This window comes from Lepidochelys kempii, chromosome 3, assembly GCF_965140285.1.
Source record: "Lepidochelys kempii isolate rLepKem1 chromosome 3, rLepKem1.hap1, whole genome shotgun sequence".
NCBI lineage: Eukaryota > Metazoa > Chordata > Testudines > Cheloniidae > Lepidochelys > Lepidochelys kempii.
Window position 1 is genome coordinate 98,093,981 of NC_136382.1, and position 12,455 is coordinate 98,106,435.

A 12,455-nucleotide genomic window follows, 5' to 3' on the forward strand; every position below is an offset into this window, starting at 1 on the left:
CCTTGTCATGAATCTGTGACCATTGAAACCCTCCCATTGAGTTAATTATTTACAGATTAAATAGCTGGAGACTTAATTTCAGTTTTAAAAGGCAGTTTTGGGGAATATTATGACCTAAGAAACTGAGAGGCCGTTCACCTCTATGTCTTAGTAGTAGTACTATTTTGTATCTATGTTGTTTTGCTCCATGAGTATGTTAGGTTGGTGGTAACTAAACGTTGTAACTGTCTGATGTCTGTGTTGTGGCATTTGTGAAATTAGTTTACTGATGTCAATCCAGCCCCAGTCAGTAGGTATCCAACTCACAAAATGCTTCATCACCATTGGCAGGCTGAGAGGAAAGGCCAAGGACTGAATGAATGTGGAATATGAGACTAACCGATTTATTTGAGCATAAGCTTTCGTGAGTTACAGCTCACTTCCACTTTCATGCATCCGATGAAGTCAGCTGTAGCTCACGAAAGCTCATGCTCAGGTAAATTGGTTAGTCTCTAAGGTGCCACAAGTACTCCTTTTCTTTTTGCGAATACAGACTAACACGGCTGTTACGGAATATGAGTAACTCCTCTCCACCTTAGAGGTGTTCCCTCCAAGTCATAAATAAAAGCATAGGTGGGAGTAGTGTCATAAAACTTCAATAGGACATGCTTAGCTCTCGTCTACACTTAAAATTTAGATCGACCTAGCTATGTCCCTGAGGGATGTGAAAAATATACACTCCTGAGCACTGTTGTTAAGCCAACCTAGCCTGTGTTGTAGATGCGGCCAAGCCAATGGAAGAATTCTTCTATTAACCTAGCTACTGCTGCTTGGGGAAGTGGATTAACTACATCAATGGAAAAACCACTTGTGTTGATATAAGAGGCATCTACACCACAGCGGCATAGTAGCTACAGCACAGCAGCTGTGCCACTGTAGCACCCATAGTGTACACATGCAGTGAAATTTATAACGTGTTTAAGGCCCTGATTCAGGAAAGCATCCTGCTCCACGACAGCACAAAGCACATACTTAAATCCCATTGACCTCAATGTGCTTAAGTGCTATCCAGGATAAGGATGGACTTAAGCAAGGGGTGCTTTCTTCAACAAAACCTAAGGACTTTGCTGGATCAGGACTAAACATCAGACCTACTCTTCAGATCTGTTATTCCAGAATCTTTCAGGAACTTCAATTTACACCGTTAAAATAAAGAAAAGGGCCAGTTTAGTAAAATAAGTGTTAATTGATTATCAAAGGTATTCACTGAGGTATGTCATATCCATTGCATAATTACTAATGACTCAAAGGATAGTGATCCATGGCTTGATGTCTAGTTGGCATCCGGTATCAAGCGGAATGCCCCAGAGGTCGGTCCTGGGGCCTGTTTTGTTCAACATCTTTATTAATGATCTGGATGATGGGATGAATTGCACCCTCAGCAAGTTTGCAGATGACACTAAGGTGGGGGGAGAGGTAGATATCCTGGAGGGTAGGGATAGGGTCCAGAGTGACCTAGACAAGTTGGAGGATTGGTCCAAAACAAGTCTGATGAGGTTCTACCACGACAAGTGCGGAGTCCTACACCGAGGAAGGAAGAATGCCATGCACTGCTACCGGCTGGGGACCGACTGGCTAAGCAGCAGTTCTGCAGAAAAGGACGTGGGGATTACAGTGGATGAGAAGCTGGATATGAGTCAGCACTGTGCCCTTGTTGCCAAGGAGGCCAACGGCATATTGGGCTGTATTAGTAGGAGCATTGCCAGCAGATCAAGGGAAGTGATTATTCTCCTCTATTCGGCACTGGTGAGGCCACACCTGGAGTCTTGTGTCCAGTTTTGGGCCCCCCCACTATAGAAGGGATGTGGACAAATTGGAGAGAGTCCAGCAGAGGGCAACAAAAATGATCAGGGGGCTGCGGCACATGACTTATGAGGAGAGGCTGAGGGAAATGGGGTTATTTAGTCTGCAGAAGAGATGCATGAGGGGCAATTTGATAGCAGCCTTCAACTACCTGAAGGGGGTTTCCAAAGAGGATGGAGCTAGGCTGTTCTCAGTGGTGGCAGATGACAGAACAAGAAGCAATGGTCTCAAGTTGCAGTGGGGGAGGTCTAGGTTGGATATTTGGAAACACTATTTCACTAGGAGGGTGGTGAAGCACTGGAATGGGTTACCTAGGGAGGTGGTGGAATCTCCATCCTTAGAGGTTTTTAAGACCCAGCTTGACAAAGCCCTGGCTGGGATGATTTAGTTGGTGTTGGTCCTTCTTTGAGCAGGGGGTTGGACTAGATGACCTCATGAGGTCCCTTCCAACCCTGATATTCTATGATTCAATGACTTACCTAAATTTAACAAAGCATCACCCCTCATGACATTTTAATAGTCATCTTCATTTAGCAATCAACACTATTTTACAAAATCCTAATTAAGGGCCAGATTGTGGCAGAGACCTTCCAGTGTCCCTTTAAGTAGGGACCAGCCAGTGTGTCTACGGAAAGGAGCCACTCTTACATTCTGCTGTTGGCAGTAGGTGAAAAGGATAAAAAAGAATGGGGTGATGTTAGGATTATGGCATCAACACCCATGCATCAGCGAGCACAGCTTGCCAAGCAGAGGGTGGGAATGTGTGCTACACTTGTTTAAAGAGTGGTGGAGTTGCCTTTTCAGTATGTGCTTACAAGAAGCCCAGCAGGAATTCTGGCTGACTCAGCCAGAATTCTTGCTGAGGGCTCCCACTGCAGCACAGCTGCGCTAGCATGGGACATTGCTGAAAAGCCACAGTCTTGCCCTCTGTGTGCAGTTGAGTGAATTTAGGGACACTTAATTCCAAGTGTGACCCATACAGTTAGATGAGCCAAAAAACAGAGATGCCAACTTTCTGCGAAATGCTAAAGCATTTTGTCTATGGGCACGCAAATACTATGAGTGCTATAGAAAAGCAAATAAATAAGCAAACAGAGTCAGAGCCTGTGGTCCCCATGAAAACCTTTGCTCTATGTTACCCATATCCTGCAGTCTTACTCCTTCAAAACTCCCACTGTCTTGGGGGCTTTCCAACATGGGAAAGTTATACTGGTATATACCAAGGTGTGAATTTAATGCAGCCAAAGTATACTGGTGTGTCTCCCTGCACGGTCCCACTATTCTGGTATAAGAAAGCCTTTTTTTTTTTTTTTTTGGTCTAGTTTATATAGCTTTGCAAGGGATTTAAGAAAAGCCGCACCCTCACAAAAAAACTGACTCTTGTTCTGGAATAAGTGTCCATGTAGGGAATTATAGGTGTATCATTACATCAGTTTATTTATTATTTATGTTACTGTAGCAACTGGGGGCCCCAGTCATGGACCAGGACCCCATTGTGCTAGGCGCTGTACAAACACAGAACAAAAAAAAAGTCCCTGCCCCAAAAGAGTTTGAATCTAAGCATAAGACAAGACAGATGAGATACAGACAGATGGGGGAATACAAGGAAACAATGATTTAGCAATGGTTTAATCAGGATGATTATACAGATATAACTAGTAAAACTTTTCCATGCAGACAAGCTCTCAGTTTTATTTAGGTATTGATTATGAGGGCTCACCTGCTTGAACTTTCTTAACTAGGCTGCTTACTAAGCATTCCTACTACAGAATCTGCCCACATTTCCCCACAAATACTCTTTTATTCTTACATACCACAAAACAGAAAGTCAGCTCATTTCCAATAGCATCTAGACGGCCTGACCCCAAACCCACTGAAACTGATGGAAAGACTTGCACTAACTTTAATGGGCTTGGGATTGGGCCCAAAGTGAGGGACACTGATCTAATTTGCTAATTTAGGACCCAGGGCTCCATATTTTACACAGGCAAAACTGCCTTTGGCTTCAATGGGCTTTTATTACAGTGACAGAATTGCAGACATTAGAGATGGGAAAAACCAATTAGGTCATCTAGTCTGTCTCCTGCCAATGTAGGATTGTTCCCTATTGTACATTTTTACTAATACCCTGTCATTACATCTGTTAAAATGTCTAAAGTATAAGTTGCTTCTCAAAGACTGCAGGACTGGAGTTTTAGGAACCAGTTTGTTTTAAAAAAGAAGTGCAGCAAACAAACCATCGTAGCCCAAACTTACTGCAAGTAAATCATTTCTCATCACTCATTTCTTCCAGTTTATTTAAACTATGAGATCATAATTCCCTATTTGTGATATTAACAGCTATTGAGAATTCTTTCAATGTTACAGAAGATTAAATTCCTAAATTGAACATGACTCAGGAACAAATGGGTTATTTTAGGAAGCACACACACAAAATCCTAGTTATTCCCTTTTGTGTGCTTCCCAGGAGCATGTTCTGGCTGCTCTGTGTCTGTCTTGTTTAGCTTGTAAAAAGTCTGGGACAAGGACTGTTGTTAGTCTGGGTCTTGTGTCACCAAGCATATTGTCAGTGCTTAATAAATAGTCATAGTAGATGTGCTGTATTGTGACTGGGAACTTACACAAGGTTGAGCATTAGTCACTAAAGTAAATGGGGTACTTCTGGGAGTAAGTTCCCACCAATGTGAGTGTGGGTTGCACAGTCTTAGCACAGTGAGCACACCTGAAAAAGAAAATTATAGTTCATACAGTAGGTTTTATTCCCCTTGAGACTAAGCATCAAAATAACCCTAACTCCTTCATTTCTTGTGCTCTCTTCTTCTAAAAGAAAAGGCAAGTTGATGATCCTTTTGTTCACTTTTAGGCAAACTGTCTATTTCCCAGTGTGGTGAGGAATGACAGAGGGTCCGAACTGAGCAACCCTTGTTCAAGTGGGTAGTTTTTGACCAAAATATTTTTAAAACGCAAAATATCAACTAGTAATGGATTTTAAAAAGAATATCATGATTTTAAATTCTTATTTGGGATGTAATCTGAAATTCTTGATACTGGTTCCTTTTTATTCCAAGATAATTTGAAAATCTAAGCATGGCAATATTGCATAAAATGGAGCAGTTAACTGTTTTTAAGTCTAAAATTTATATTTGTTTTATATCAATAGAAAATTCTTAAATAAATGTACAGTAATATTTCCAATTGGGAAACCAGGATGATATTCCTCTTTTGATTACAAGATTTATTTTCATTAAAAAAAACCTGCAATGCACAACTGATGTTGGAATCCACTGCTGCTGGTTTTAATGATAGACCAATAACACAGCAAGCTTAGAAATCTTTCACTTTCCTGAAGCAATAGGGGGCCCCAGTCATTTTTTTCTTTAATAAAGTAAAATGTACACATACACCCCCCCTCCCCAGGAACTGTGTCCGTTGGTTTCAATTGCAAAGAAATATTACATCCAACTCTCTTTGCTGTGTATTCTTCTGGCTCTTCATTTCTCAGGGCCCTGGCAATAGCAAACTTCACCAGCTCTGACTCCTGTAGGCACCTTGTGCGGCTGTATAGCGCAGTGCACCCGGGCCGTGCATGTTGGATTTGTGTTATAAGGGATGTCAGCGTGAACTTTGCCATTGATAGGTCATCATGATGAGGGACATTAAGGTAAAATCTCATGCCAGACTTTCCCTCTGGCACAAACTCCTTCCATACGCGACAGCCTGACACGAGCAATATGAATCTTCACATTTTAGCACATAACTGCAGCGACTGGTAAAAATAGCCTGTCAGAGGAGCTGGTTGGGAGCGGTAACCTGGCTCTACACACTGCCCACTAGTTCAGCTTCCCTGTCTCGTGGACTCTGGGCGGTCTTTGCAAATCCCAAGTTCTTGTCAAGTTAAGTCCAGCCTTTCTCGCTGGTCTGTGACTCTGAGCCTCTCTTTCCAGGGCAAATCGTCAAATCTTGCTCCCTGCGGCTCTTATTTTACCTCCGATCGCTCGTTCTCCCCCAAAGTAACCACTGAACCTCCCTCTCTTTGGCCCTACGACTGCACATGGGGATATGGTGCCTTGCTCTGCGTGTCTTTGCACCGACAGAGTGCGGTCTGCTGGGTACGATTCTGGGATGCTTGGGCGTGACACGTACAGCATCTGGGAAGTAAAGGGGGAGGGTAAATATTATGTGTAATGCTTCTTCCATCGTATAACGGGGCAGATGAGGAGGGAACCGGCTTGAGGCAGACGAGCTCTGGTGAAAGAAGTTGCTCCGATTGTCAGAGGAGAGCGGGACCGTACTCCCTGTTTATTTAATGTTTGCCTTATGTTTCCTCGAGGATGGTTTATTTTTTGACATGCTTTCTCTGCCCGGTGGCACTAACGCTTCTGGAGCTGAGCTGTTCCTCTTGCTGCAGGTTGGCTCGGACGCGTATCCCCCCAGTTCTTCCCAGGCGTCTTCACCTATAACCCACTCCTCTGGCTCGTCCTGACATTTACACGCACACGAAAGCTTGTATCACAAACAAACCAACCACAGCCTAACAAAAAGCGAAGGCCCCTTTCTTCATGTGAGCGTATGTATGTATCCCTGAGGCTGTCCACTGAATTGCTTTTTTTAATTTTATTTTATTTTATGTCTCCCTGGCAATCTCATCCTATCGGCTCAAGTATCCTGGATGAGAAAGACTTTCCCTGGAGTCCTTTTCAAAGGGAGCCTCCCACAGACCTTGAAATCCCCCACATTTTATGGTACAGCTATTTAACAACTCTGTGAGCGGGGCAAAGGCAGACGGAGAAAAACAGTTAAAAATGGGACTTTTATGAAGATCCCTGATTTAATCAAGTTGTTGCAAGTGGCTCTCCTTTTCAGAGACCTACAAATAGATAATATGCAAAGCGAGCAAGGGAGCTGTAGGTTGCAGCCTTTCCCACAGCCCAGATCTCACAGCAGAAAAAAAAAAAATTCTCTGCAGTAGAAAGTAGATATTATTCTGCTAAATAATAAAAGGGGGGGTTAAAAAGATATGTATCATCTTGATTATGTTTGGACTTTTAGCCATCTAGTAAAGGTCCCAATACATCTGACTGAAAGGCAAACGGGATACAAACATGCATGTTTAGTGGGAAATGGTAATATGTATGCAAGAAATAAACAGAGTAGCATGTTCTCCAATTGAAAACGCTCGCACCAGACCATACAAATTCCATGTGGTGTGTTTCCCCCCAAGCTAGCAGTCATTCCCAGCGCGTTCCCACTGGGGTTCAGGCGTTGAGTGCCATGTTATACCAATCAGCTAAATGGGCACATGGGATTTTTAACTTTGAAGGTTTGTGGAAAGGGACGCCTCTGCGTCTCCTAATGATGATTGTTTATTGGACTAAACCTCGACATCAATAATAAGAAAGGCTTTTAAAGGGGCGAGAGCTCAAAAACCTGTTCCTCCAAAAAAACAAAACAACAACAAAACCAAACCCCAAACAGTTACCTTTCCTAATCCTAAAAGACCTCTGTTTTTGAGGCGGAGAAAACTGTGTGAATCAAGTCCCTTCTTTAAAGGGCCCTGGGGGGGAGGAGCGGGGAGTCTAATCCAGTGTAAACTCAGCCGGATGGGAAGAGGCAGAAAATAACACTTAAATCCTGAAGGACATTTCTCTGCTACTGAAATCCTGCCAATGGGGTGCTCTGCTTTGTCACTATGCCAGTATCCTCCTGGAACTGACAAAGCAAGACGCTCAGTACTTCCAGAGAGAGAAAAGCGGCATCTCTAGTGCCCCCTTCCCCCGCCCCAATTGTCTTCGTTTTGGGGCATCTTCTGAGGCAGGCTGTGGTGCGGGCTGGTCGCTCTGGGGAAGGAGGCAAGACACAATGGCATTTCCAACGAGAGGGTGCTGGGCGCACACACAAACCCGCGCGCATCTCTCCCTCCCTCTCTAATCTCAGGCAGAGCAGCCAGGCGGCGATTGGAGGCTCCGCTCTAGGACTGCCCCACGGCCTATTGGAGTCCGCTTTGCACACTCCATGTGGGCTTGAAAAATCCCACCGCGGAAGGGGGGGCGAGAGAGGGAGGCAGAGAGATTGCAGTCAGCCAGCCCACCAGTGCTGCCAGGAAGGAGGCTGCAAGCAGGGCGAGTTCCCCTTACGGTGCAGCAGAGGGAGGAATTGCTGAGGCGAGCTGCAGCTGCTGCCTTTTGAACCCAGAGCCGCTGAAACGACCCAGGTTGTCTAGATCCTTCAACCCCACTGTGCTCTGGGCAGTCCCGGAGCGCTCCTCATCCTCGCATCCCAGCCTGCTGCTGCTTCAATTCTCTGTTGCGCTCGCCCTCGCCTTCCCCTGGAAGATGCTTCTGCTGCAGACTCCTCTGTGAGAGCCATAGGGGAATCCTTGACTCCATCCTGCGAGCTGCGTGGCTTATTCACTCCCGCTCCCCGACAGTTGTGGGGTGCTCTGGGTCAGTTCTGCACAGAACCCCCGCAGCCTGTGCTCTCCCCGGGAGAACTTCAGCAGACTCAACCAGCACCTCCTGCATGAGGCGTGGGGGGTTCAGTGGCACCCAGGAGAAACGGGGGGTCCCCACCCCACCTGCCCATGGAGGCTGTAGCCGAGGTACTGAATGTGAGCTAAGCAATCCCTCGCTGTAGCAGAGTTTGAGTCCCCCCTCCCCTTATCCCACTTCAACGCCGCACCCCCTAGAACCCTGCAACATGCTGCCTGCCTTTGCAACAGCATGGACCCTCGCCGCTGCTTCAGGGCTCCTTCTCCTCTGTGACATCCCTCTGAAATTTGCAGAAGACAATTGTTCGGACAATTTGAAAGTGCAATAGAGGAGGAAGGACCTGGATCTCAGTGGGAGACATCAGTGCAGGTATCTCTACTGCGGTGTTATTCCCCACCCCCCAAAAAAGAAGAGAAGGCGAACTATCCCGGGGTTACTATGCAATTGCGACTGATTTCTTGGTTTTTTATCATTTTGAACTTTATGGAATACATTGGAACCCAGCACGCCTCCAGGGTACGGCGACAGGGAAGAAGTAAGTGCGCAGAGATTTATACCTGCTAACTTCTAGTCCCTTCCTCGGCTATTCACCTGTTCCGTAGCCTCCTGTCTCCCCAGATCCTGCTGCCCTGGCAAAAGATATAGCCAGGAGTAGGAATTAAACTAACCCTCAGGTATTTCAACACTCAGATTTACTGAGACTGTAGTCTTTTCCTGTAGTTCATAATCATCAGTATTATTAATTACTATTAATTATTATTATTATTATTTTATTATTATTATTCATTCAGGCTGGTCTGGGAGGCGATGTAACGCTTTGGACTGTATTCTTTCTAAAGGGGAAAAAATCCCCGTGTATCCCCCCCTTATTACAGGTGGATCAGATTAGCTCAGAATTAAATTGCAGATAACTTTCTGGAGCGATCGCATTACCCCACCCTCTGTCATCATTCAGGGATGAGGAAAAGGATATTTTTCTTTCCCGATATGGACTAACCATGTTGCTTTCTCAGGCATCTTTAACATCAACGGTGAGTCACTGGTGCTGGGCTGCTGAGATGCAGTTTGCTCACCGGCGACTTTGATCGCATTACTTGTCCTTAGTCATCAAGATTTTTCACCTGAGTTCTTGCGAGTCCTGCAGAGAAAGACCCTAGGGTTTTTTGCACCACGATTTTTTCCTAGAATACTGAGGAGACCCCCTAGTTCTAGAGTTAAGCTCGCTATTGTGAAAACCTCATGGAATGAAGAAAGTTAATTTGTGCCTTCTTATCCCAACCCATAACAAATCAAACAGGAGCCACATGGTCTTGGGGTGGGGTGGGGTGGGGGAGATCTACAGGGAAAATCATGGAAGAAACGCAGCTGAAGAACGTAGGTGCGTACTCCGCTGAGAGAGGATGGGTTTGCAATGCTGGGCTCAAGCACAGACGGATTTTGGGCGCCGCATTGTTGTCCCGTCCAGGTTAAACTGTTGTCTTCATTTGGTTTGGCCAGTAAGGAGCCTTCGGGGTCAGAATCCAGACTCAAGGCAGAAAAAAAACAACCAACCAAAAACCCCCTGAGAACACAGCTTGCAAAGAGGGCCCTGCCCAAATCTTGGGCAGTGGTGGGAAGGAAGCCCTTAGTTTGATAGTTTTCTGGGATAGTCTTCTCCGCCAGACTTCTCCCAGTCTACTCCGTAGGGGCGTTAGGATCTGATCCAGAATCCATGGGAGCCTTTCCATTGACTTCTGTGGGGTTTGGATCAAGTGTCGGATTCCCCTCCGAATAAACTCCAGTGAGATGGAGAAGAGGGTGTGACTGACAAGTCTGGAAAAGTCTGGATGCTCGCGGTGGAGTAAGCCCCATTCTTCTCGCTCATTTCTGCCCAGGCCCCCTGATCTAGAGCGAACCCGGCTTCCTTTGGCACTTTCTAGCCACGCTGCTTGAAAGGGGCTGTTTATTTCTGTCTCTCCCGACAGCTCCTGATATGAGGGGGAAGTGTCCGAACACAACGGCCGCCTGTATTTCATCAACCAGTACACGGGGTTATTTCCTAGCTTTTGCTCCGCTTTCCCCTCTCCACCTGGGCAGAACTGTTCCTTGAAAGCTTCCATTGTATCACTGGCCTCTTGAATGCAAGCTTTGATTCACCTAAAGTGCCCTTGAAAACGTAGCTCTAGAGTGACAGCCCCGGGGGCTGAAGTCTGCCCAGTCCCCGAGTCCGCTCAGGCAGGGAGCAGGGCGGGCAAAGTAAAACACATCGGGGCGCCCGATTTATTACCCTTGGCGAGGGAACGGCTCGTGTTCTGATAACTCCCCAGCCACTCCCGGAGCTCCCAGCGGGCACGGTCCCAAAAGGAGAGGCTGCCCTCCACAAATCAACCGGCTTCAAGCCCGAAGCAGCCTCCCTCTTCCCCGCCAGGCAAGAAGGTGGAAGGAGCGATCAGTTAGGCTGGCGGGGGGGGGGGGGAGAACACCCAGCTCAAACTACCCCGACGGGCTCAAACCCTGGGATCTCACCCTGGCAAACTCCCACGGAAATAAGGAGTAACTCGGGGAAGCCCTCAGGGTTTGGCCTATCATAAGCACCTAACACGCTTGGTCCTTAGCACTGTCTCCTAGGCTCGGTGCATTTGAGCCTCCTGTGGGCCACCCGCTCTGTGCCAGCAGCTGTCAAGTGGGTGGGAGGCTGTGTGCAGGGGGGGGGGGGGGGGCTCCCTGCGGCTCAGACTGTCTCTGAGTCTTTAAACTCTCCCGGGGGGCGGCCTGGCCTGGCGGGGGTGGGGGTCTACTGATGAGCACCGGGGGCCACAGTCTGTTCTCTTTGCACGCACTCGCTTTATGATGAGTGGGGGTGCTTAGGGGGCGGTCCCACAGAACTGAGGATCCAGGCTCATCGTTTCTGTCTCCTTTGGAGGGGGGGGGAGAGAAGGTTGAAGGTGGGGGCAGTAGCCACCGGGCCAGTCCCGAGTGTCTTTGCCTTTCTCCCTCTCTCTGCACCTTGCCTGCGTTTTCAGGCGCTTGTGCTGAGCTCCAATGCCGGGGGAGGTGCGACCCCTTGTGTCCTCTGCAGAGACAGACCCTCTGCAGGTGCAGATTTGAGCCCGGGAGCCCGGGGCGTGGGGCCAGATCTCGGCTATCGCCCCGCAGGCTGCTGGCTCAAGAGCTACCGAACAGGGAGGCGGTAGTGTCCACAGAGCGGCCCCAGTCTGATTAGCTCAAGGGCCCGGTCCTGCTCCCATGAAGTGTTGCTACTGATTGCAATGGGGGCAGGATGGGTCCCGAAGCGCTTGTATCTGGAAAGAATAAAGGCGAGTAAAGCGATCAGGTGACGCAGAACAGCTGTTTACACCACATGGTGGAGATTCATTTCTTATCCTTTGGACAAACTAATCAGGGAAAGCAAATTAGGCAAGGGATTTACATCAAAGGTGGCCGAGCTCATTGGGTCTTTGTGTTTCAGAAAGGGCCCGATATTCACCAAGAGCCAGAGCCATAATTTTCAAATTCGAGCGCCTAAAATAGGCTACTAAATCTCTGTTTAGGCACCTAAATAGGAGTGGGCTTCTTTATAAAGCATCTATAGCTCCAGTGGGATTTGTGGGAGCTGAACACAGCTGAAAATCAGGCCATTTTTATTAGGCGTTTATGATAGATTTAGCTGCCTAACTAGGTAGCCAGGTTTGAAAATGCTGGTTCAGATGTTTAACTGACTGTACAACACAAATGATTTTTTTTTTTAAAGAATGGATTAATTTTTGTAATTTTTCATAGGTCTAAATGCCATAGTTAAACTAGAGACATGCTAGAGAGGTCTTTAACATAGCATAACAAGATCAACTTAGTGGAAGCTGAAGCTAGAAAAATTCATACCAGAAAAAAGGCATACATTTTTGATAGTGAAGGTAATTACCCATTGAAAGAGCTTACCTAAGGGATTGTCATTCCCTTGAAGTCTCTAAATCAAGATTGGGCATCTCTCTGAAAAATCTGGTTTAGTTCCACTACCAGGTATTAGGTATAAGGGAGGAGCTACTGGGTGAATGTACACTGTGTGTATTATGCAGGAGGTCAGACAGGATGATCACAATAGTCACTAGCCTTAAGACCTTTGGTTTGACACTAGTGAATCTTTGAACT

The 12,455-nt window shown here is 46.6% G+C and overlaps 1 protein-coding gene across 1 annotated transcript in view; it reads left to right on the forward strand.

Moving 5' to 3' along the window:
* Positions 1–7,910: 7,910 nt before the first annotated feature.
* Positions 7,911–12,455, forward strand: part of RSPO3 (R-spondin 3) — an 88,344-nt gene continuing 83,799 nt past the window's right edge. Inside the window, exon 1 of the mRNA XM_073335189.1 lies at positions 7,911–8,865. Within this exon, the coding sequence (XP_073191290.1) occupies positions 8,769–8,865 (97 nt within the window). The 5' untranslated portion in view covers positions 7,911–8,768. The remainder of the gene's footprint in view (positions 8,866–12,455) is intronic.